The following is a 24653-nucleotide window of genomic DNA, read 5'->3' on the forward strand; positions in this document are numbered from 1 at the left end:
ACAGAGCTAACTATAATATAGTTAAACAGGATGAAATAAAAATCAAAATCCTTACCTTTCCCCAAAAAGAACTACTTAGCAATGTATTGTTATATACTATTTTTCTTTCATCTTCCTTAAATTCATTTTCTTTACAATATGTTTTTGGCCTTATAAATGAGTTGACTCTTGCTTCTTGTAGTAACTTAGCTCTCAGTTCTGGTATGAATCTGTAAAACAAGCAGTATTAGCCAATGTTCTTTATTTAGACAGGCAGAAAACTATAATGCACATCAAAAGATGGCATAAGATTTACCTAATAAAATCTGATCACTGACCTCTTTCAAAATTTGATTTTGGAAATCTACTATATACAACTTCTACAAAATAGACTTACATGATATATTCCTATGAGTCAGAGGTCTAAGTAAAATTAAGGGGCCGGCACTGTGGCACAGTAAGCTAAGCTTCCTCCTGCAGTGCTGGCATTTCATATGGGCTTCAGTTCGTGTCATGGCTGCTCTTCTTCCAATCCAGCTCTCTGCTATGGCCTGGAAAAGCAGTAGAAGATGGCCCAACAGCTTGGGCCCCTGCACCCACGTAGCAGACCTGGAGGAAGCTCCTGGCTTCAGATTGGCCCAGTTCTGGCCGTTACAGCCATTTGGGGAATGAACCAGTGGATGGAACACCTTTCTCTCTGTCTCTCTCTCTGTAACTCTACCTTTCAAATAAATAAAGAAAAGAAAAAAACCCAGCATTTAAATAGGAGTAAAGTTAAAAAGTACTGATTGTTTATTTAATGCTATCTCTGGTCAGGATGACACTGAGATTGTAGCGTCTGTGTAATGAATGTCAGTGATTATTACCTTTATTATGTGAGTTTTCATCTGTGACACCTGTAAGTCTACCATATCATCCACCTACTCAATACTTGACAAAATAACTCAGTACATTTTTGTTAATCAAAAACTTCTGCTATGTACATGAACCTAAGGAGAAATTATCCTGCTACTAAAATTTCTTAATACAAAATGCAAAAAGACATTGGTCCAAAATACTTACTTTTCAATAAATCCATCTCTAGTAAAATACTCATGATGCAGAAGTTCAGGAGATGATATCCGCTCAGCAGGATCAATCTGTAAACAAGCCTAGAAAAGGTAAAGCAGTTTAACAAGTGAGATTTTAGCAGGGCTTTATATGACCAACAACTACACTTACTTGACAAATGAAAAATTAGTTACCAGAACTAAAAGTTTTTGAAATGATGGTGCTGGGCCTTTTTGGAATTTCTGACCATTTATTTTCCTAAGAAATTTGCACTTGCGAAGTATTATTATAGGTTAAATGTGCTATGACTCGGCTTAGCCAAAACAGAGGTCAGGGCCGGCGCCGCGGCACACTAGGCTAATTCTCCGCCTAGCGGCGCCGGCACACCAGGTTCTTGTCCCAGTTGAGGTGCCGGATTCTGTCCCGGTTGCCCCTCTTCCAGGCCAGCTCTCTGCTGTGGCCAGGGAGTGCAGTGGAGGATGGCCCAAGTGCTTGGGCCCTGCACCCCATGGGAGACCAGGAAAAGCACCTGGCTCCTGGCTCCTGCCATTGGATCAGCGCAGTGCGCCGGCCGCAGCACGCCGGCCGCAGCGGCCATTGGAGGGTGAACCAACGGCAAAGGAAGACCTTTCTCTCTGTCTCTCTCTCTCACTGTCCACTCTGCCTGTCAAAAACAAAAACAAAAACAAAAACAAAAACAAAACAAAACAAAAAAACAGAGGTCAGTCCTTTTCTGCAGGGATTAGCAGAAATTAATTACCTCATTTTGATTCTTTTATCAGTCATGTGAGGTAGATACTTCATGGATAGCCATTTGCATTTTACAAATCTGGCCTAATTTGTGATTAGTCAGATTAAAATTTTTTCTTAAAGATTTATTTAATGAAAGGCAGGGAGACAGAGAGAGGGAGAGGCAAAGAAGATCCTCCATCTGCTGGTTTGCTCTCCAAATAGCCCCAACAACCAGATCTGGGCCAGACCTAAGCCAGGAGCCTGGAACTCTATCCAGGTTTCCAACACGAGTTGCAAGAACTTAGGTACTTGGGACACCATATGCTGCCTTCCCAGGTGCATTAGAAGGAAGCTGGGTCAGAAGGGTTAAAATTCTAGTCCAGGGGTCCACACTGTGGCATAGCAGATAAAGCTACCACCTGCAGTGCTGGCATCCCATATGGGTGCTGTTTCCAGTTCTGGCTGCTCTACTTTCAATCCAGCTCTCTGCTATGGCCTGGGAAAACAGTAGAAGATGGCCCAAGACTTGTGGCCCCTGCAGCCATGTGGAAGACCCAGAAGAAGCTCCTGACTCTGGACTTCGGATTGGCCCAGCTCTGGTCGTTGCAGCCATCTGGGGAGTGAACCAGCAGATGGAAGACCTCTCACTCTGCCTCTGCCTCTCTGTAACTCTTTCAAATCAATAAATGAATCTTTAAAAATAAATAAATAAATAAAAATAAAATTCTATTATGGGGGCAGCACTGTGGCAGCACAAGTTAGCTGTTGCCTGTGACACCAGCATCCCACATTGGAGCACTGTTTCAAGTCCTGGTTATTCCTCGTCTAGAAAGTATCGGCAACACTTTTCATCTAGAAAGTAGTAACTTTCACACCAACATCTGTTGACAGTTTACTTAGGACCCTGGGCTAAGCACATTTCAGATATCATCTTTTTTTTTTTTTTTTCAAGATCTATTTATTTGAAAGTCAGAGTTCCAGAGAGAAAGAGAGAGAGACAGAGAGAGAAGTATCTTCCACCTGCTGGTTCACTCCCCAGATGGCCACAATGGGCTGAGACAGGCCAAAGCAAGGAGCCAGGACCTTCATCCAGGTCTCCCACATGGGTGCAGGGGCCCAAATACTAGGAACATCCTCCACTGCTTTTCCCAGGTGCATAAGCAGGGAGCTGGATCAGAAGTGGAGCAACCAGGACATCAACGGATGCCCTATGGGATACTGGCATAGCGGATGGTGGCTTTACCTGTCGTGCCACAATGCCAGCCCCAGATATTACCTTACTAAATCCTCCAGCTATAGAAAATAAGTACGGTTACTGTCACTTTATAGCCCAGTAAACTGAGAAACAGAGATTAAGCCACTTGTCCAAAGCTACACAGCTAATTAATGGCATACCCGAGTTTTTATTATAGTCTGTGTGACTCAGAGTCTATTCTTCAAGTACCTCAATGATACTTATTTTGAAATTCAGAGAACCACTATTTTTCAAGGGCTTTACATCAGAAGTAAATTACCTTAATTGCCTCTGTGAAAGGAAATTGGCTGGTTAAAGAAAAAGAAAAGCAGATTTGCTTTTCAAAGAAAATCCATTTTACACTTTGAATTTTGTACTAAAAGCGTTGATACATTTATTACTTAGTTTAAGTAAAATTTAAATTTTAAAATAACGAAAAAGGGCTTCATGGTTTCAACAATTCAAGGTAAATTTTGGCACTAGTTTATCTTCCAAAATTAAACACTGCAGCAGCCAGGGCCAGTGTTGTGGCGTAACGCCAGCATCCCTTATGGGCACCAGTTTGAGTCCTGGTTACTCCACTTCCGATCCAGCTCCCTGCTAATGGCCTGGAAAAGCACTGGAAGATGGCCCATATGCTTAGGCTCTTGCAACCATGTAGGAGACCCAGAAGAAGCTCCTGCCTACTGGCTTCAGATTGGCCCAGCTCTGGCCATTGTGGCCACTTGGGGAGTGTACCAGTAGATGAAAGTTCTCTCTGCCCCCTCCCACCTCTGTTTGTTTCTCTGCCTCTCAAATAAGTAAATCTTTAAAAAAAAAAAAAAAAAGAAGAAGAAGAAGAAGATGATGACCCAAGTTACTTGGGCCCCTGCACCCACATGGGAGACTCAGATGAAACTCCTGGCTCCTGGCTTTGGTCTGGCCCTGGCCCAGCCCTAGCCGTTGAGGCCATTTAGGGATTGAACCAGCAGATGGAGGATCTCTCTCTCTCTCTCTGTAACTCTGCCTTTCAAATAAAATAAATCATAACAACAAAAATTGCAGTTGGCAATGGCTTGGAGAGAGATGGCTTAAGATACCAGAGTAGACAGATTCCCAATCTGGCCAGAATGATGTTAAAAGACAGGGATAAACATGGTATGTACTTGGAATTTGTCCAGTTTACCCTAATGACCATTAAAATTGGGATAAACTGAAAATAATGAACATACTTCAAGGGGCTTTCAGGTCTAATAGCCTATAATTTTTTTTAAAGATTTATTTATTTATTTGAAAGTCAGAGTTACAAAGAGAGAAGGAGAGGCAGAGAGAGAGAGAGAGGTCTTCCATCCACTGGTTTACTCCCCAGTTGGCCGCAACGGCTGGAGCTGTGCCAATCTGAAGCCAGGATCCAGGAGCTTCCTCCAGGTCTTCTGTGCGAACACAGGGGCCCAAGGACTTGGGCTATTGTCTACTGCTTTCCCAGGCCATAGCAGAGAGCTGGATCAGAAGTGGAGCAGCCGGACTTGAACTGGTGCCCATATGGGATGCCAGTACTGCAGGCAGTGGCTTTACTGGTGACACCACAGAGCCAGCACCAGTCTATAAATTTTAATTTCTCTGTATTACAGGCATAACTTTCAACAAATAATATTACTTTAGGAACCCCTTAAGAGTTTCATTATAACAATACTTAAAAACTATAGTATAATTTGTGCAAATTTCTCAGATGTTAAGTTCTTATTTCTTAACATACATGAACTATATCTGCCAGCAATCCATTAAGCTTTGGGTATTTTTTTCTTGCATTTCTGGTGTGTTGAACTTGAGGGAGGACCACGCCAGTGAAAATGGGATTCTTGGAAAAGATATTCTGCAAGTGAGGTGTTAAATTGCCTGAAAAGAGAAAAAAATACAAAACAAAACAAAAAAACACAGAAATTGGTCTACAGTCAAAACAATGAAATTGCTATGTGACAGGCAGTAAACTGCCGAGAACTGGGCGTGGGCAGGGGGATGCTGCTGTCCTAGCAGTCAAGATGCTAGTAAGACATGTGTGGCCCACACCAGAGCCTGGCTTTCACGCCCACCCCCAGCTCCTCATTCCAGCTGCCTGCTGAAGCAGACCCTGGGAGGCCGTGGTGATGGCTCAAGCAATTAGCTCTGCCACCCTCCACCCTCCTGGAAGACCTGGATTGAGTTCCTGGCTTCCAGTCAGGGACCCTTGTGGGCATTTGGGAAGTAAACCAATGGACTGGAGCCCTTTCTGTCTCTGCCCTCTGCCTCTCAAATAATTAAAAAAAAAAAAAAAAAAAAAAAAAAAAAAAAAAAAAAAAGAACAAAAACTGGGAGCGGATCTTCAGCCTAACAAGTAAGTCTGCCCGCATGCTGCATCAGAATACCTGGGTTCAATGCTTGCCTCTGGCACCTGACTCTAGCTTCCTGCCAACGCAGACCATGAGAGAAGCAAGGCTGACTCAAGGAGCTGGATTCCCACCACCCACTTGGGAGACCTGGGTTGCATTTCTGGCCCCTGATTCTGCTCCTGCCCTTTGCTTCTGCAGGCATCTGGGAAGTGAACCAACATTCACTCATTCATTCTCTCTCTCTGCCTCTCAATTCACCTTTAAAAAAATGAAAAATTACTAAAAATGGAGACAAGGAAGAACAATTGTGTGTTTTAATTTTTAAAAGTTGAACAAGTAACTATATGAATATATCATGAAACAATTGAGGTTTCCCCCAGTAATTTTTTGATAGCACATTGGCAGTAGAATGTGGAAAACTACCAGGCTCATTTTCTTTTTCCAAATATAAGACATAATGTGTGATGCTATCAGGAAATGCACATTTAAACTTCTACACATCTCCTGACTGATATTTAAATGGTATAACCATCAAGTGCTCATCAGAGTGAAGTCTTACTCAAAACAGCTAAAATATCATAATGATTTAGAATTAAAAATATTGCTTGGGACCAGCATTGTGGCTCAGTGAGTTAAGTCACTCACTGTAATGCTAGTGTCTTATATCAGAGCCCCAGTTTGAGTCCCAAATGCTCTATTTCTAATCCAGTTATCTGCTAATGTACCTGGAAAAGCAGCAGAAGATGGTCCAAGTACTCGGGTCCCTGCCACACACATGGGAGATCCAGGAGTTCCTGGCTCCTGGATTCAGCGTGGCTCACCCCTGACCAGTGCAGCCATTTGGAAGTGAATGAGAGAATGGAAGATCTCATTCTCCCCCCACCCCATCACTTTGCCTTTCAAATAATAAAATAAATCATTTTTAAAAAAGAAAAAGACATTACAAAGACACAAGGCTAGACACCAGGAGTGAGACGGAAAGAACCACACACCGGTGTGGAAAGCACGTGTTTCGGGGCCAGTGTTGTAGCACAGCGAGTTCAGTCACCACTTGCAACACTGGATCCCACAGTGGAGCGCTTGTTGCGTTCTGGCTACTCTGCTTCCAATCCAGCTTCCTGTTAATGTGCACGGGAAAGCAGCAGATTGCCTCAAGCATTTGGGCCCCTGCCACCATGTGGAAGACCTCAATGGAGTTCCAGACCTCTGGCTTTGGCCTAGCCCATCCCCGCCTACAGCAGGCATCTGGGGAGTGAACCAGCGAACAGAACATCTCTCTCTCTCTCTCTTGCTTTTTCAAACAAATAAATGTTAAAATATAACCACATTACAGCACTAATTTTGTCGTGATTAGTTCTGCGACGCTGACTCAATCCTTCAGTTTTCGTGCCTCGGTTTCTTCGTCTGTAAAACGCCAGGACTAACTGCATCATCTCTCAGATTCCTTCTAACATCAATCACAGCCAGAGCTATGAAGACACGAAAAGATGGGATGCCTTCAAAATTTTTTTGATTTTCATTTTATTTGAAAGGTGTGTGTGTGTGTGTGTGTGTGTGTGTGTGAGAGAGAGAGAGAGAGAGAGAGACAGAGAGAGAGAGACAGAGAGAGAGAGAGACAGAGAGAGAAAATATCTTCCATTTGCTGGTTCACTTTCCATATGCCCCCAAAGGCCAGGCCTGGGCCAGCCCAAAGCCAGGAGGCCAGAACCGTATCTGGATTTCTCACTTAAGCTCTCATCACTGCCTCTCAAGACACACATGGGCAGGAAACTGGAAGGAAACAGAGTAGCCAGGACTTGAACCAGGCACTATGACAATGGGACACGGGTGTCCACACAACAGTTTATTCTCTGTGCCACATGCCTAGTCCAAGTGTGAGGTCTGAAACTTCTGAACTACATCTTTTTGCTTTCTTTAATTTTTTAAAGATTTATTTATTATTTTATTTGAAAGGCAGAGTTACAGAGATGGAGAGACAGACATATCTTCCATCCACTAGTTTACCCTCCAAATGGCCAAAATGGCCAGAGCTAGGTCAGACCAAAGCCAGGAGCCAGGAGCTTCTTCTGGGTCTTCCATTTGGACGCAGGGGCCTGAGGACTTGGGCCATCTTCCATTGCTTTAGAAGGTGCATTAGCAGGGAGCTAATTCAGAAGTGGAGCAGCCAGCAGGTGAACCAGAGCCCACATGGGATGCTACACTACAGCGCTGGCCCCTCTGAACTGCATATTAAATCAGTATTAAGATTTCATTATTTTTATACCTGCCTCATGACTGTGTAATTACAATATTATATACAGCTTCCTAGACACACGCAAGGCTCCTCAAGCTCCTCATTCAGAAATATTAGAAAGAGAGGCCACTGAAATGCCCACCACGTGCAAGGCTAACCATCAGAATGTTTGGTAGTCAAAACAAATTATGAAATAATTAAATATATTATTTTTTAAAAGATTAATTTCTTTATTTGAATGACAGAGTGATGGAGGAGGGGGTAGAGACCCTCCACCCACCAGTTCACTCTCCAAATGCCTGCAACAGCCTGGTCTGAACCAGGATAAAGCTAGGGGCTAGGAACTCCACCCTGATCTCCCACATGAGTGGTAGAGGCCAAACACTTGGGCCATGATCTGTTGCCTCCCATGTGCAGAGCCAGAACCTGGACTGGAAGCCAGCAGCTGGTACTTGAACTGGCACCTTGATATGGGATACCTGCATTTCAAGTGGCAGCTTACCATGCTGCATCACAATGCCAACCCATCAAAAATATCCTTGATGGCCGGCACCGCGGCTCACTAGGCTAATCCTCCGCCTTGCAGCGCCGGCACACCGGGTTCTAGTCCCAGTCGAGGTGCCAGATTCTGTCCTGGTTGCCCCTCTTCTAGGCCAGCTCTCTGCTGTGGCCAGGGAGTGCAGTGGAGGATGGCCAAGTACTTGGGCCCTGCACCCCATGGGAGACCAGGAGAAGCACCTGGCTCCTGCCATCGGATCAGTGCGGTGCACCGGCCGCAGCACGCCAGCCGCGGCAGCCACTGGAGGGTGAACCAATGGCAAAGGAAGACCTTTCTCTCTGTCTCTCTCTCTCTCACTGTCCACTCTGCCTGTCAAAAAATAATAATAATAAAATAAAATAAAAAAAATCCTTGAATAAGTTATTTCAGTATTTGGTTATCAACTGTGGTTTTGTTTTAAAAAGTGGGGCAGTTTATGGTAAATAACTGATATTCTTTCTCCAAGTGCTTTAAAAAGGCATCTCATTCACCTCTATTATTACTTTAAAGTCTTTGTTTAGAGGTGCAAATGTCACAGAAATCAAAAATTTCACATAACTTCTGGATTAACTGAAGTATATTCCTATTGTACTAATTTTCTTAGCATCAACCATCAACATATGGTTTAGCTATTTCCATCTTGGCAAAGAAAATATTTGCAAAAACAGAGAATTTTCTTTCTTCCTATCAGTCCAAGGCATCCATCTGCTGCCCTCGATCAAAACACACTTCCCTGTTCTTACACAGAAAAGTGGAATTTGAAAATACAACAGAACTGACCTGGTGATATTTATTTTAGAGGCTAACAGCGTGTTTCAGTAATACCTACCTACTTTTGAAACGATTTTATGGAGTAAATCCAAATCAGAGCTGCTGGGAAGAAAGGGATTTCCAGTGGCCATCTCAATAATCATACAGCCCAAAGCCCAGATATCCACAGGTCTGAAACACAGAATAAATTACTTTTTCATGCAGAAGGAACTAGTCTCAATTTTCTTTTTCATAAAAACACCAAGGATGAAGTGGTATCATTATCATAAAGTTTCACTGTGGACTCTTAGGTCAACTTCAGGATGCACAGTAAATATTCTCTTCTATTAATACCATTAAATAACTTGTATTTAAGTTGCATGGGAGGCAGCACTGTGGCACAGTGGGTAAAATGCCTGCCTGTAACACGGGCATCCCATATGGCATGAGTGAGTGCTCCAGCTGCTCCACTTCCAATTCAGCTCCCTGCTAATGACCTGGGAAAAGCATGTGTTGGGGCTCCTGCCATTCATGTGGGAGACCCAAATGAAGTTCCTCACTCCTGGCTTTGGTGTGGCCCAGAGCTGGCCACTGTGGCCATGTGGGGAATGAACCAGTGGATGGAAGATCTCTCTCTCTCTCTGCCTCTCCCTCTCTTTGTAACTCTTTCAAATTAAATATATCAATCTGTTTTTTAAAAAAGATTTATTTATTTATTTGAAAGTCAGAGCTACACAGAGAGAGGAGAGGCAGAGAGAGAGACAGACAGACAGACAGACAGAGTCTTCCATCCGATGGTTCACGCCATAGCTGGCCACAATGGCCAGAGCTGCGCTGATCCAAAGCCAGGAGCCAGGAGCTTCCTCTGGTCTCCCACGCGGGTGCAGGGGCCCAACAACCCAAGCTATCTTCTACTGCTTTTCCAGGTCACAGCAGAGAGCTGGATCGGAAGTGGAGCAGCCAGGTCTCAAACCAGCACCCACATGGGATGCCAACGCTTCAGGCCAGGATGTTAACCTGCTGCGCCACAAATATATCAATCTTTAAAAAGAAAAAAAAAAACTGCATGAGAAGCCATGTGGCAGTCTGGATAAAAACACTTATATAAGAATATTATAACAGATGACTTATCAATTAGATTAATCGAATACTAAAAATCTCACTTTTTAAAAAGATTTATTTATTTATTTGAAAGTCAGAGTTACACAGAGAGAGGAGAGGTAGAGAGCTAGAGAGCTAGAGAGAGAAAGAGAGAGGGGTCTTTCATCTGATGGTTCACTTCCCAGTTGGCCGCAATGGCTGCAGCTGTGACAATCCGAAGCCAGGATCCAGGAGCTTCCTCTGGGTCTCCCATGTTGGTGCAGGGACCCAATGACTTGGGCCATCTCCACTGCTTTCCCAGGCCATAGCAGAGAGCTGGATGAAAAGTGGAGCAACTGGGACTATAACTGGTACCCATATGGGATGCCGGCACTACAGGCCAGGGCGTTAACCCACTGCGCCACAGCATCAGCCCCTAAAATCTCACATTTAAAAACTAAAAATCAGTGCCAGCATTGTGGCATAGCAGATTAAGCCTCTGCCTGCGACATGGCATCCCATATGGGTGCCGGTTCAAGAACCAGCTGCTCCACTTCCCATCTAGCTCCCTGATAATGAGCCTGGAAAGAAAGCACAAGATGCCCCATGCTCGGTTCCTGCCATACACGTGGAAGGCCTGCAGGAAGCTTCTGGCTCCTGGTTTCAGCCTGGCCACAGACAACCATTATGGCCATTTGTTGTGAATAGGCAGACGGAAGATCTCACTCTCTCTCTTCTTTATCTCTACCTTTCAAATCAATCAATCAATGTTAAAACAAGGTTCCAATTTTTAAAATGGGCAAAGATATGAGCAGATACCAAACAAGTGACAATAGGCAAATTAACAGATTCTGAGGGTTAAGCACTGTGGGACACCAGCATTCCATTTGGAGTGCCTAGGATCTAGTTCTGCCTCCGCTTCTGATCCACCTTCCTCCCTCCCTCCCTCCCTCCCTCCCTCCCTCCCTCTCTTTCTTTCTTAAAAAAAGATTTATTTTATTTATTTGAAAGACAGAGTTACAGAGAGAGGTAGACACAGAGAGAGAGGTCTTCCATCCACTGGTTCACTCCCCAGATGGCTGCAATGGCCAGAGCTGTGCATATCCGAAGCCAGGAGCCAGGAGCTTCTTCTGGATCTCCCACGTGGGTGCAGGGACCCAAGGACTTAGGCTGTCTTCTACTGCTTTCTCAGGCCTTAGCAGAGAGCTGGATCAGAAGTGGAGCAGCCGGGTCTCAAACCCGTGCCTATATGGGATGCCGGTGCTTCCGGCCAGGGAGTTAACCAGCTGCGAAACAGCACCAGCCCTGAAAATTGTTTTTTGAAAACCACTATCAGCACTTTGGCTTGCTCTCTTTCTGCCACCTTGGTTCTGCATTCCCTGCACAAAATGCCCAGTGAAGCCACTGAAACCAGGCCTTCTAGTACAGAGTTGCCACAGCCCTAGGCTGGAACCCTAGGGTCCCAAAAAGAATCCATCCTTGATCTTAGCCAAAAAGCCGAGAAGTGACTGGAACAGAATCTGACAGTGATGAATCAGTATTAGAACTCACCATGGGGTGCAGGGCCCAAGTACTTGGGCCATCCTCCACTGCACTCCCGGGCCACAGCAGAGAGCTGGACTGGAAGAGGGGCAACTGGGACAGAATCCGGCACCCCAACCGGGACTAGAACCTGGTGTGCTGGCGCTGCAAGGCAGAGGATTAGCCTAGTGAGCCACAGCGCTGGCTGGCTTTTTTTTTTTTTTTTTTTTTTTTAAGGATTTTATCTTGAGAACATGTCTGAAGTTGAAGGTGTATCTTAATGTATTGGGATATCCCAGACAGTTTCATTTTTTGAGTGATGGCTTAGGAAAAAATATGAAGTAATCCACATGTGTGCATGTCAAGAATCAGGGAAGTACATCTACCCAAGAGTAAACTGCTTGAAGAAATTACATTCTAAAGATTCTAGGTGGAATTTCGAAGTTATCATTATGTTATTCAAGTGAGGATTAACAGAGACCAGAAATTCTGGGCTGATTAGACAATAGCGAATTAAGCATCAGTTTGTTCAAAAGGGCTTGAAGATTTAAAAGAGCTAACTCGATGACTTTGATGGACAGCGGGAGGAATTGCAACATGGGACTTCCTGAAATAAAAATGCATTAACTTTAAACAACTTTGCCTTACATTATACAATATAAAAAATTAACTTTACACTAGCTTGTAAAAAAATTAAACCATGAAAGACTATTTATATCATATGAAAGATTTCATTCACACATCAGAATGCGGAAATCCAGAAAGAGACAGTAGACCAGTGGTTGCTTACAGTTTGGAGAGAGAGGACAGGGTGTGACAGATGAAGGGTATTAGGATTTTTTTTTTAAGGTGAAGAAAACTTTCTAAAGTTGTACTGATGGTTGCATATATCCATGAATATACTAAAAATCACTGAGATTTAAACTTTAAATTGGTGAATTGTATTATGTATAAATTGTATCTCAATAAGGCTGATTTTTTCTTAAAAAAAAATATATATATATAAAGGCTGAATCTAGGTCTGAGGCAAAAATATGGAAAAGATGAGCCTGAGACATCTTACCAGTCAGGCAGCAAGGAAGCTATTAATAGCATATTCTAGATCATGCTAAAAGGACTCAAGAGCCACCTTAAAAAGAGTCCAATTGGAGGCCGGCGCCGTGGCTCAATAGGCTAATCCTCCACCTTGCGGCGCCGGCACACTGGGTTCTAGTCCCGGTTGGGGTGCCGGATTCTGTCCCGGTTGCCCCTCTTCCAGGCCAGCTCTCTGCTGTGGCCAGGGAGTGCAGTGGAGGATGGCCCAGGTGCTTGGGCCCTGCACCCCATGGGAGACCAGGAAAAGCACCTGGCTCCTGGCTCCTGCCATCGGATCAGCGCGGTGCGCCGGCGGCAGCGCGCCGGCCGCGGCAGCCATTGGAGGGTGAACCAACGGCAAAGGAAGACCTTTCTCTCTGTCTCTCTCTCTCACTGTCCACTCTGCCTGTCAAAAAAAAAAAAAAAAGAGTCCAATTGGGTAAAAAAAAATTGAAAACTGAACTTCAAGTAATAATAATAATGTGTCAAGGCTAAAAACATGATACCCCAAAGCACGGTGCCTTGGTTTGCTATGCTGCACACTGTGAACCGCAGGAGTTCATGTCCTCTCCTGGCCTCCTTTCTCCCTAAGGCACATCACAGAAAATAGAAGTCCTCTCTCCCAAAGCAAACCATAGAACTTAGAAAGATCACTCCTTGACCTACCTCCCCTGAAAACAGATAGTGGGACTCTCATTCCAGAAAAGTCCTCCCTTGGGAGAAGGGGAGGAATGTACACAAAGAAGAATCAGAATAAACAGGCCTCGGGGGCTTCGCCCACCTCGTGGTGACGGCCATTAGAGCAAGCCCTTTGTGTCCAATCTGGTTCTCCACGGCCGTCCACTGCTTACATCACACAGAGCTGAGAAGCAGCTTTCCCTAGGTCTCTGGGTCCTTATTTCTGAAGGTTCTCGTGTCATGTAAAACTTAAATAAATGATTGTTCTTAAGATTTATTTATTTATTTCAAAGGCAGAGTTACAGAGAGGGAAACACAGATCTTCCCAAATGGCAGAGGGGCTGGGGGCTAGGTCAGGCAGAAGCCAGAAGCCAGGAGCCAGGGGTTTCATACAGGTCTCTCAAGTGAGTGACAGGGGTCCAAGCCATCTTCTGTTGCTTTCCCAGGCACATCAGCAGGGAGCTGGATCAGAAGCGAAGCAAACAGGACTGGAATAGGCAACGGCTTTTTTACCCTTCACCCACTACACTATGCAGTGGTGGGGGTGGGGATGGGGGCAGGAGGGAGCAGTTTTCTCTTGCTAATTAATTTGTCACAGAAGTACTGGCCATGGTCCTTAAGAAGGGTAGGCAAGAGTTACTACCTTTTAGTCCTACAACTGCAATACATGGAAACTCATTAAATATGTTTAAGTTCAAGAGTTCATACTGATAGTGTTAAAAGAGTAATTGGGAGCAAGTATTTGGTGTAATGGTTAAGTTGCCATTTGACACAACTTCAACCCATACTGTAGTGCCTGGTTCAGGTACTGGCTAATCCAACTATGACCCAACTTCCTGCTAATGTAGCTTCTTGCTAATGCCGGCTCACATACTGGGGTTTCTGCCACCCGTGGGGGAGACCAGACTGAGTTCCAGGCTCCCAGCTTTGCTTCACCTAGTCCAGCCCTGGCTGTTACAGGAATTTGGGAAATGAAACAGTGAATGGAAGGTCTCGTTCTACCTGTCAAATAAGCTCAAACTAAATGAACAAATTTTTAAAAATTGACTGCCTTTAGAGGTCACTTTTTGGAGCCAATTCATATTAAAGATCAATCAATAAATAAAGGGGTGAGCATTTGGCATAGCAGTTAAGACACTGCTTAGGAAGACTGAAACTTATTTCAGACTGCCTGGGTTTGAGCCCCGGCTCTGCTTCTGATTACAGCTTCCTGCTAATGCGGACCCTGGGAGGCAGCAGATGATGGCTTAAGCAATTGGATTTCTGCCATGTGGGAGACCTAGACTGAGTTCTAGGATCCCATCTTCAGCCTGGCTCAGCTGTGGCTCTTGCAGGCATCTGGGAAGTCAATCAGTAGATAGGAGAGTTTTGTCTGTTTGATCTCTTTTTTTTCTCTCTGCCTTTTTGAAATAAACAAACCAATAAACAAATCATTTATCCTACATTCTCTATATGAACTATGTTCATGGGCAACATAAAAGCCCTCTAGGGACAGGTGTTTTAGTATAGCAGGTTAAGGCACTGTTGGGGATGCCCACATCTCCTATCAGAATATCTGGTTCAAGTTCTGGTTACTCCATGATTCCAATCTAGCTTCCTGCTAATCTGTCTGAGAGGCAAAAGATGATAGTTCAAGGACCTGGGTTTCTGTCTCTCATGTGGGAGACACAAACGCAGTTCCCAGCTCCTGGCTTCAGTCTGACCTAGCCCTGGCTGTTGAAAGGATTTGGGAAGTGAACTACCAGATGGAAGATATCTCTCTCTCTCTCTCTTTCAAAAATAAATAAATACACAGGGCTGGCATGTGGCACAGTGGGTTAAGCTGCACCTGTGATGCCAGCATCCCATATCAGAATGCCAGTTCAGGTCCCAGCTGCTCTGCTTCTGATCCAGCTCCTTGCTAATGCACCTGGGAAAGCAGTGGACAGCTCAAGTACCTGGACTCCTGCCACCCCTGTGGGATGGAGGTCCATGCTCCTGCCTTTAGCCTGGACCAGTTCTGGCCACTGCAGCCATTTGGGGAGTGAACTAGCAGTTGGAAGATCAACCTCTCTCATGCTCTGCCTTTCAAATAAATGCTAAGTAATAACTTAAAATGAGATGATAAAAGTTAAAATGCCACTTTTTGCAAATGATTGCTAATATTATACACCAAAAATTTTGACATTATGTGTCTCCTGATGAAAGAAGCTAGTAACACCTACAGTCTTGCCAAACAGATTGATTATTGAGATTAATCCAGCCTCTGGATCCAGTTGTCAATCTGCAAGAAATATAAAGGACAGAGAAAAACGCTGAACTCTCCTCTAAGTATGCAATCAACAAAATCCAGATTTTTGAAAAAGATTTATTTATTTATTTGAAAGACAGAGTTACAGAGAGGCAGTGGCAGAGAGAGAGAAGTCTTCCATCAGCTGGTTCAATCCCCAAGTGGCTGCAATGACTGGAGCTGGGCAAATCCAAAGCCAAGAACCAGGAGCTTCTTTGGGATCTCCTACACAGGTGCAGAGGCCCAAGCATTTGGGCCATCCTCCCCTGATTTCCCAGGCCATAGCAAAGAGCTGGATCATTAGTGGGGTGGGGCAGCCAAGACTCGAACTGGCACCCATACGGGATGCCAGTACTGCAGGCAGCAGTTTTACCCAACTATGCCACTGTGTTGGCTCCCAAAATCCAGATTTTGAGAAATTCACTAAAGAAAATGTCCTGGGGGCCAGGATTGTGCCACAGGGGGTTAAGCAGCCAATTACAATGTCTGTACCCCATAATGGGGTGCTGATTCAAATACCAGACACTCTGCTTCCAACCAGTTCCATGCTAATGTGCTTGGGAAGTAGCAGATGATGGCTCAGTATTTGAGTTCCTGCCACCTACATGGGATGGGATACTGGAAAGAATTACTGGATCCTGGCTTCAGTCCAGCCCAATCCAAGCTGTTGTGACCATTTAGGGAGTGAACTGGCAAACAGATCTCTCTGGGCCGGTGCCGCGGCTCACTTGGTTAATCCTCCGCCTGCAGCACCGGTACCCCAGGTTCTAGTCCCGGTTGGGGCGCCGGATTCTGTCCCGGTTGTTTTCTCTTCCAGTCCAACTCTCTGCTGTGGCCCAGGAAGGCAGTGGAGGATGGCCCAAGTGCTTGGGCCCCGCACCCACATGGGAGACCAAGAGGAAGCACCTGGCTCTTGGCTTTGGATTGGCGCAGCGCGCCAGCCGAAGCGGCCATCTGGGGGGTGAACCAACGGAAGGAAGACCTTTCTCTCTGTCTCTCTCACTGTCTAACTCTGCCTGTCAAAAAAAAAAAAAAATCTATCTTTGTCACTCCACCTTCCAAATAATACTGTGTGAATCATATCAAAAAAGTTGTAATTTTATTTTTTTAAAAGATTTATTTATTTGAAAGTCAATGTTACACAGAGAGAGGAGAGGCAGAGAGAGAGAGAGAGAGAGAGAGAGTGGTCTTCCATCCGATGGTTCACTCCCCAGATGGCCTCAACAGCCGGAGCTGCACTGATCCGAAGCCGGGAGCCAGGAGCTTCTTCCCGGTCTCACACAGGGGTGCAGGAGCCCAAGGATTTGGGCCATCTTCTACTGCTTTCCCAGGCCATAGCAGAGAGCTGGATCGGAAGAGGAGCAGCCGGGACTAGAAACCGTGCCCATACGGGATGTCGGTATTTCAGGCCAGGGCTTTAACCCACTGTGCCACAGCACCAGGCCCAAAAGCTGTAATTTTAAAAAGGCTAAATAAATGGAGGGGGCTGGCACTGCTGGCGCTGTGGTGCAGCAGGTTAATGCCCTGGCCTGAAGTGTCAGCATCCCATACAGGTCCCAGTTCAAGGCTCAGCTGTTCCACTTCTGATCCAGCTCTCTGCTATGGTCTGGGAAAGCAGTAGAAGATGGCCCAGGTCCTTGAGCCCCTGCACCCATGTGAGAGACCTGGAGGAAGCTCCTGGCTCCTAGCTTTGGATGGGCACAGTTCCGGCCATTGCAGCCAATTGGGGAGTGAACCATCGGATGGAAGATCACTCTCTGTCTCTCTCTCTGCCTCTCCTCTCTCTGTGTAACTCTGACTTTCAAATAAAAATAAATTTTAAAAAAAGGCTAAATGGATACATATTTGCATGATAAAACTAAGAAGAAATTTAAGGAACTGATTACAATAAATCAATAACAAGGTTAATACTGGGAGAAGGGAGTATGATGTAATCAGAAGAGGGCACACAGTTATCAAGGGTGGCTAGCAAAATTCTAATTTTTAAAAAAGATTTATTTATTTATTTGAAAGGCAGAGTTACAGAGAGAAAGCCACAGCGAGCACGAGAGAGACATCTTCCATCCACTAGTTCATTTCCCAAAGAGCCACAACGGCCACAGGTGGGCTAAGCAGAAGCCAGGAGCCAGAACCCGACTGGGTCTATGTGGGTGGCAGGGCTACTTGAGCCATCTTGCATTGCTTTCCCATATGCATTAGTAGGGAGCTGGAACGGCAGTGGAATAGCTGGAACTCAAAATGGCACTCATATAAGATGCCAACATCACAAGTGGCAGCTTAACCTGCTGTACCACAATGCTGGCCCCACAAAATTCTACTTCAAAAAAAATTTTTTTTTATTTGAAAGGCAGAGAGACAGTGACAAAGAGAGAGCTTCCACCAACTGGTATTCTCCCCAAATGGTCCAGTAGTGGAGTTATAGGGTGAGATTTTTCTGTAACTGTTTTGTTTTACACTAGAAAGGCTATTAAAATAGACTCCCTAATGGCAGTGGAAGATGGCCCAAGTACCTGGGCCCCTGCCACCATGAGAGACATGGATGTTCCAGAATCCTGGTTTTGGCCTGGCCCTGGCTAGTGCAGACATTTGGGGAGTAAATCCGCAGATGGAAGATATCTTTTTCTTTGTAACTCTTTCAAATAAATACAAGAAATCTTTTTTAAAAAAAAATACAAATTTGTTTCAAACATAATATAAAGTCTCACTGGGGACTGGCGCTGTGGCATAGCAGTTAAAGCCACCGCCTGCAGTGTAAGCATTCCATATGTACTCATATGTGTAACTCTGACTTTCAGATGAATAAATAAATCTATAAAAAATTTATTTATTTTAAAGAGTTACACAGAGAGAGAAGGAGAGACAGAGAGAGGTCTTCCATCCACTGGTTCACTCCCCAGATGGCTGCAACGGCCAGAGCGGCACCAATCCGAAGGCGGGAGCCAGGAGCTTCCTCCGAGTCCCCCACGTGGGTGCAGGGGCCCAAGGACTTGGGCCATCCTCTACTGCTCTTCCAGACCATAGCAGAGAGCTGGATTGGAAGTGGAGCAGCCAGGACACGAACCAGCGCCCATATGGGATGCCAGCACTTCAGACCAGGGTGTTAACCTGCTGCTCCATAGTGCTGGCCCCAATAAATAAACCTTAATAAAATATATGAAAAAATGGGCCGGTGCCACGGCTCAATAGGCTAATACTCTGCCTGCGGTGCCGGCACATCAGGTTCTAGTCCCAGTCGGGGCGCCGGATTCTGTCCCGGTTGCCCCTCTTCCAGGCCAGCTCTCTGCTGTGGCCCGGGAGTGCAGTGGAGGATGGCCCAAGTGCTCAGGCCCTGCACCCCATGGGAGACCAGAAGCACCTGGCTCCTGCCTTTGGATCAGCGCGGTGCGCCAGCCACAGCACACTGGCCGCAGCGGCCGAGAGTGAACCAATGGCAAAGGAAGACCTTTCTCTCTGTCTCTCTCTCTCACTGTCCACTCTGCCTGTCAAAAAAATATATATATGAAAAAATGTTCAATATCATTAGCCTTAAGGAAAATGCAAACCAAAATCACAATGAGATATCAACTCACTCCTGTCAGAATGGCTAAAATTCAAAACCCATAAAATAGGGCCCCCCTCCTTCTCCTTCTCTATCTATGTAACACTGACTTTCAAGTCAATAAATAAATCTAAATAATAATAATAATAAAGTCTCACTGAACACCACTTACAGGTGCAAGGTATCATGTCTGGCTATGTCCACCATAAGAGACTATGCCCTTCCTCAAGGAATTTCTTTCAGCAGGAATTAAAATAAGGGAACCAGAGAAAGAAGCAGGTCATGTTATTAACTGGCACGAAATTTACAGATAACATACTAGAGAGCTTAGAAGAGAATATGATTTGGAGGCAAGGGATGGGGGTAGGGAGTGTCTAAGAAGGAATTTAAGTTACATCATGAAAAGAGGTTAAAACTGAAACATAGATCTTATGAAGGTGACATTACACCCAGAGGCAAAAAAAATTTTCAAGAAGAAAATAGTTTCAGAGACTCTGAAGAATAACTAACATTATGGAGCACTTACTAAATTTTATTCCTTTTCATGCATCAAATCATTTAATCTTCACCACAATTGTACACAGTGAGTCCTATTATTATTTCTACTTAACAGATCAAGTGACTGTGGCACAGAGCTGCACATGTCCTGCACATGTCCTCAGTGGTGGGTACAGTGTGGAGCATGGACTGTGACTCTACACCACTTGGTGAGAATCCTAACTCTGGGGGCCCAGCGTTGTGCCATACGAGGACAGCCACTGCCTGTGATGCCTACCTCCCACATGGGCACCGGTTCCAGTCCTGGCTGCTCCACTTCTGATCAAACTCCCTGCTAATGGCCTGGGAAAGACAGTGGAAGATGGCCCAAGTGTGTGGTCCCTTGCCACCCACGGGGGAGACCAGAAGCTCCTGGCATCAGCCTGGCCCAGCACCAGCTGTTGCAGCCATCTGGTAAGTAAACCAGCGGATGGAAGATATCTCTCTGTCCCTCACTTTCTGTAACTCTTTCAAAAAATAAATAAATCTTTAAAATAAAAAAGAATCCTAGTTCTGCCTTTACCCAATTACTTCACCTCTGTGACTCAGGGCTCTCTTTTGAAAACGGGAGTGAGAACACCAGCATCTTCATCGTATAGATGTGGTGGAGATAAAATGGCTTAGTGCGTATAAAGAATTCACAAGGATTGAATGCACGTAAAGACTTTCTAACAGTTTGTGACAGAAACTAAGTACTCATTAACACTAGACATTATATAAAAACATTTCATAGCTCTTATTTTCATTAAATAGGCATTAAATTAAAGGTATTAAATTATATACCCTTGTCCCTTATGTTCTTCAATAATGACTACTTGTATTTTAGATTGCTATTTCAGATTACATTGTGTCTACAATACTTTTTGAGGCACTTAGGACAGTAAACGTTATTATTTGCCAAGAAGGTACCATCATTCCGGGAAACAGGCAACTTGGTAGTTCCTTTCCCATACTGGTACAGTGATGGCTGATTTAAAAATGTTTGCAGAACATAAAGGCTAAAGACAAACAGAGGAAGCAACTCTGCCAAGGCTGTGGCCCAGGGTAAAGCAAGCACAGACACCACTAAGGGACATCTGCATAGGTCTCCTAACCATGGCCTCTGAACCCAGAGGATAATCAGCCGCAGCAGCAGTAGCCAGGGACGCAGATGCCAAAGGGTCTTTCGCTTAAGTTACCCTAAAAGAGTCCTCTTCCTAGCCCTACGCTAGATGCAGAGGGCAGAAAGTGCGGGTAGCAGGGATGACAGACTCACAAAGGGAAAAAGGAGTTGCCTGAGAAAGGCCAGGCAGGATCCCCGAATATACATACTTTCCATAGGAAGTATCTTTCAGTACTAATTCTGGAGCTCTGTACCAGCGCGTGGCCACGTAGTCTGTATAAACGTCCCCGGGAGCTGCTAGAGTTCGTGCAAAACCAAAATCACAGAGCTTAGTAATTCCCGACTGGGACACTAAAATATTCTCAGGTTTTATATCTCGATGAATGATCTAAAAAACAAACAGAAGATGAAATACATTAAAATGAGGTTTCATTACTTAGAAAATCTCTGAAAACTTACACAGCAAAAACTTAACTAATTAAGACTATAAAGCTCTTTCTTTACCACATGCAAAGGGTTAACTCAAAATGAAAACATAGTTACAATTTTCAATTTCTGCATAATCTATGATTTCAAAATGCAATGAAGCCAAGAAGACAGAAATAAGACTACAAGGGTAAATCGCATTCCTATAAGGCAAATCAAAAGAATCTAAAGACAAAGAACTTTCCTTTAACACTGCCCCTTCTCTCATTTTCTTCAGTTAAACCTCTTGAACACATTACCTGTACTCATTCTCGTCACCTGGGAACCACCTTTCATTCAAGATAACGTAATCTGTCTTCCATTCCCACACCGCATTAAATTTCTCCGGAGAAAGTCATCAACATTGTGGCTATATCCAACAGACCCCTCTCGATCCACATCTTACTTTATCTATTAGTGTAAAAACTTGCCTGGGGCTGGTGCTGTGGCGCAGCAGGTTAATGCCCTGGCCTGAAGCACTGCCATCCCATATGGGTGCTGGTTCTAGTCCTGGCTGCTCCTCTTCTGATCCAGCTCTCTGTTATGGCCTGGGAAAGCAGTAGAAGATGGCCCAAGTCCTTGGGCACTTGTACCCACGTGGGAGATCTGGAAGAAGCTCCTGGCTCCTGGCTTCTGATCAGCGCAGCTCTAGCCACTGCGGCCAATTGGGGAGTGAACCATTGGATGGAAGACTCTCTCTCTCTGCCTCTCCTCTCACTGTGTAACTCTGACTTTCAAATAAATACAATCTTAAAAACAAGCAAACAAACAAACAAAACTTGCCAACAGAGGGGGGTGCTGTGGTACAGCAGGTTAAGCCACCACTTGATACATTCATATCCCATATGGTAGTGCCAGTTTGAGTCCTGGCTATTCTACTTATTATTATTATTATCTTTTATTTTTCATTTATTTGAAAGGCAGAGTTATAGAGAGGCAGAGGCAGAGAGAGGTCTTCCATCCACTGGTTCTATTCTCAAATGGCTGCAATGGCTGGGGCAGGGCCAATCTGAAGCCAGGAAAGAGCAGCTTCTTGCAGGTGCCACATCTGGGTGCAGGGGCCCAGGCACTTGGGCCATCTTCCACTGTGGACAGCAGGCACATTAGCAGGGAGCTGAATCGGAAGTAGAACAGCCAGGACTTGACCCAGCACCCATGTGGGATGCCAGCACTGAAGACAGAGGCTTAGCCTTCTTTGCCACAGTGCAGGCCTCTAGTCTACTTCTAATCCAGCTTCCTGTTAATGATCCTGGGGGTAGGCAGTAGATGACAGCACAGTAAATGGGTTCCAGCTGCCCACGTGGGACACCTGGATGAAGTTCTGGGCTCCTGGTTTGTGAACCAACAGATGTAAGACCTCTCTCTCTCTTTCTGTGTCTCTCCCTTTCAAGTAGATGAAAATAAACATCTGGAAAAAAAATTTGCCCACTACTCCTTCATGCCTGGTTTCTAGGCATTTTTCCAATCTCCTTTTATCTCTCTGGCAGTTTCTCACTCCGTGTCTCTCTTTTTTAGTTTTAAAGATTCATTTATTTATTTAAAAGGCAGAGCTACAGAGACAGAAGTGGGAGGGGGTCCTCAATCTGATGGTTCACTCCCCAGATGGCTGCAATGGTTGGAGCTGTGCCAATCTGAAGCCAGGAGCCAGGAGCCTCTGTTGGGTCTCCCACACAGGTTCAGGGGCCCAAGAACTTGGGCCATCTTCTACTGCTTTCCCAGGCTACAGCAGAGAGCTGGATTAGAAGTACAGCAGCCGGTTCTCAAACTGGTGCCCATATGGGATGCTGGCACTGCAGGCGGCAGGTTTACCTGCTATGCCACAGCGCCGGCCCCTTCATGTCTCCTAAATAAGGGTGCTGGTCTGAGGCTTTCCTCTCTTCTCATTTATCAAGTTTCCCAGTGAAAGTTGAAAGGCAGAATTATAAATTTCAAATAAATCTCATATACCCTTTATTTTTGGGCCACTTTCATCAATTTGCTGTGGAGACAACACACTCTCTCGGGTTTCATACCACCTATTGGTTCTATCTCAATCTTATCTGTCTTTTAACATTTATATTGACAGAAATTTTATATATTTATCATGTACATGTTCTTTTGAAATATATACACATGATGAGATAGCTAAATCAAACCAACTAACAAATGCATTGACTCACACATTGTAATTTTTTGTGGTAAGAATACTTAAAATCGGGCCAGCGCCGCGGCTCACTAGGCTAATCCTCCGCCTGCGGTGCCAGCACACCAGGTTCTAGTCCCGGTCAGGGCGCCGGATTCTGTCCTGGTTGCCCCTCTTCCAGGCCAGCTCTCTGCTGTGGCCAGCGAGTGCAGTGGAGGATGGCCCAGGTGCTTGGGCCCTGCACCCCATGGGAGACCAGGAAAAGCACCTGGCTCCTGGCTCCTGCCATCGGATCAGCGCGGTGTGCCAGCCGCAGCGCGCTGGCAGTGGTGGCCATTGGAGGTTGAACCAACGGCAAAAGAAGACCTTTCTCTATGTCTCTCTCTCGCACTGTCCACTCTGCCTGTTAAAAAAAAAAATACTTAAAATCCACTCTCTCAGTGATTCTCAAGAATAAAATAGGGGCTGGCATCGTGGTGGTCCAGCAGATTAAGCTGCTACCTGCAATTCTGGCAACCCCCAGGAGTATTGGTTCCAGTCCCAGCTGCTCCACTTGTGATCCAGCTCCCTGCTAATGCACTTGAGAAAGCACTAGAAGACAGCCCAAGTGTCTGAGCCCCTGCTACGTGTGAGGCCCAAATGGGAGTTCCAGGCTCATGGCTTCAGCCTGGCTCAGCCCTGGCCAGTCATTCTGGGAGTGAACCAACGGGCAGAAGATCTCTTCATCTTTCCCTGTAACATGTTATTTCAAATAAATAAATCTTTAAAAATAAAGGAATATGGCCAGTATCGTGGCTCATTTGGCTAATCCTCTGCCTGCAGCACCAGCTCCCCAGGTCCTAGTCCCAGTTGGGGTGCCAGGTACTAGTCCCGGTTGCTCCTCTTCCAGTCCAGCTCTCTGCTGTGACCTGGGAAGGCAGTGGAGGATGGCCCAAGTGCTTGGGTCCCTGCACATGCATGGGAGACCAGGAGGAAGCACCTGGCTCTTGGCTTTGGATCGGCGTGCAGCGCCGGCCATGGTGGCCATTTGGGGGGTGAACCAACGGAAAAAAGGAAGACCTTTCTCTCTGTCTCTCTCTCTCTCTTTCACTGTCTAACTCTGCCTGTCAAAAAAATAATAATAAAAAAATAAAGGAATACAATTATTGTTATGAACCATTTTGTCCAATAGATCTCTTGAACTTATTCCTAAGTGAAATTTTTTTTCTTTTGACCAAAATCTCCCTGACCATCCTCACTCCTAGTAACTATCATTTTTAAAAAAGATTTATTTATTTATTTGAAAGGCAGAGTTATAGAGAGGCAGAGGCAGGTGTGGAAGAGAGAGGGAGACGGGAGAGGAGAGAGGAGAGAGGGGAGAGGGAAGAGGGGAAAGGGAAGAGGGAAGAGGGAAGAGGGAATAGGGA

General features: G+C 45.2%; 1 protein-coding gene across 13 annotated transcripts in view; it reads right to left on the reverse strand.

Moving 5' to 3' along the window:
- CDKL3 (cyclin dependent kinase like 3) overlaps positions 1-24653 on the reverse strand; it is a 48249-nt gene that overhangs the window by 11945 nt on the left and 11651 nt on the right. For 12 of the 13 annotated variants that reach the window (XR_016236108.1, XR_016236110.1, XR_016236109.1 and 9 more), the window contains 5 exons: positions 20870-21048; positions 8941-9053; positions 4731-4870; positions 1042-1130; positions 56-209 (listed from right to left, as the gene is read on the reverse strand). Coding sequence is in view for 10 of the 13 variants with exons in the window: in XM_089335859.1 (XP_089191985.1) it covers positions 56-209; positions 1042-1130; positions 4731-4870; positions 8941-9053; positions 20870-21048 (675 nt within the window). In the remaining 3 variants the exon portion in view is untranslated. Of the gene's footprint in view, positions 1-55; positions 210-1041; positions 1131-4730; positions 4871-8940; positions 9054-20869; positions 21049-24653 lie in introns of those variants that run through there. The other variant, XM_089335865.1, reaches the window with a different exon arrangement.

This window comes from Oryctolagus cuniculus, chromosome 6 (assembly GCF_051225735.1).
Source record: "Oryctolagus cuniculus isolate XC-2025 breed Fujian yellow rabbit chromosome 6, ASM5122573v1, whole genome shotgun sequence".
Taxonomy (NCBI): domain Eukaryota; kingdom Metazoa; phylum Chordata; class Mammalia; order Lagomorpha; family Leporidae; genus Oryctolagus; species Oryctolagus cuniculus.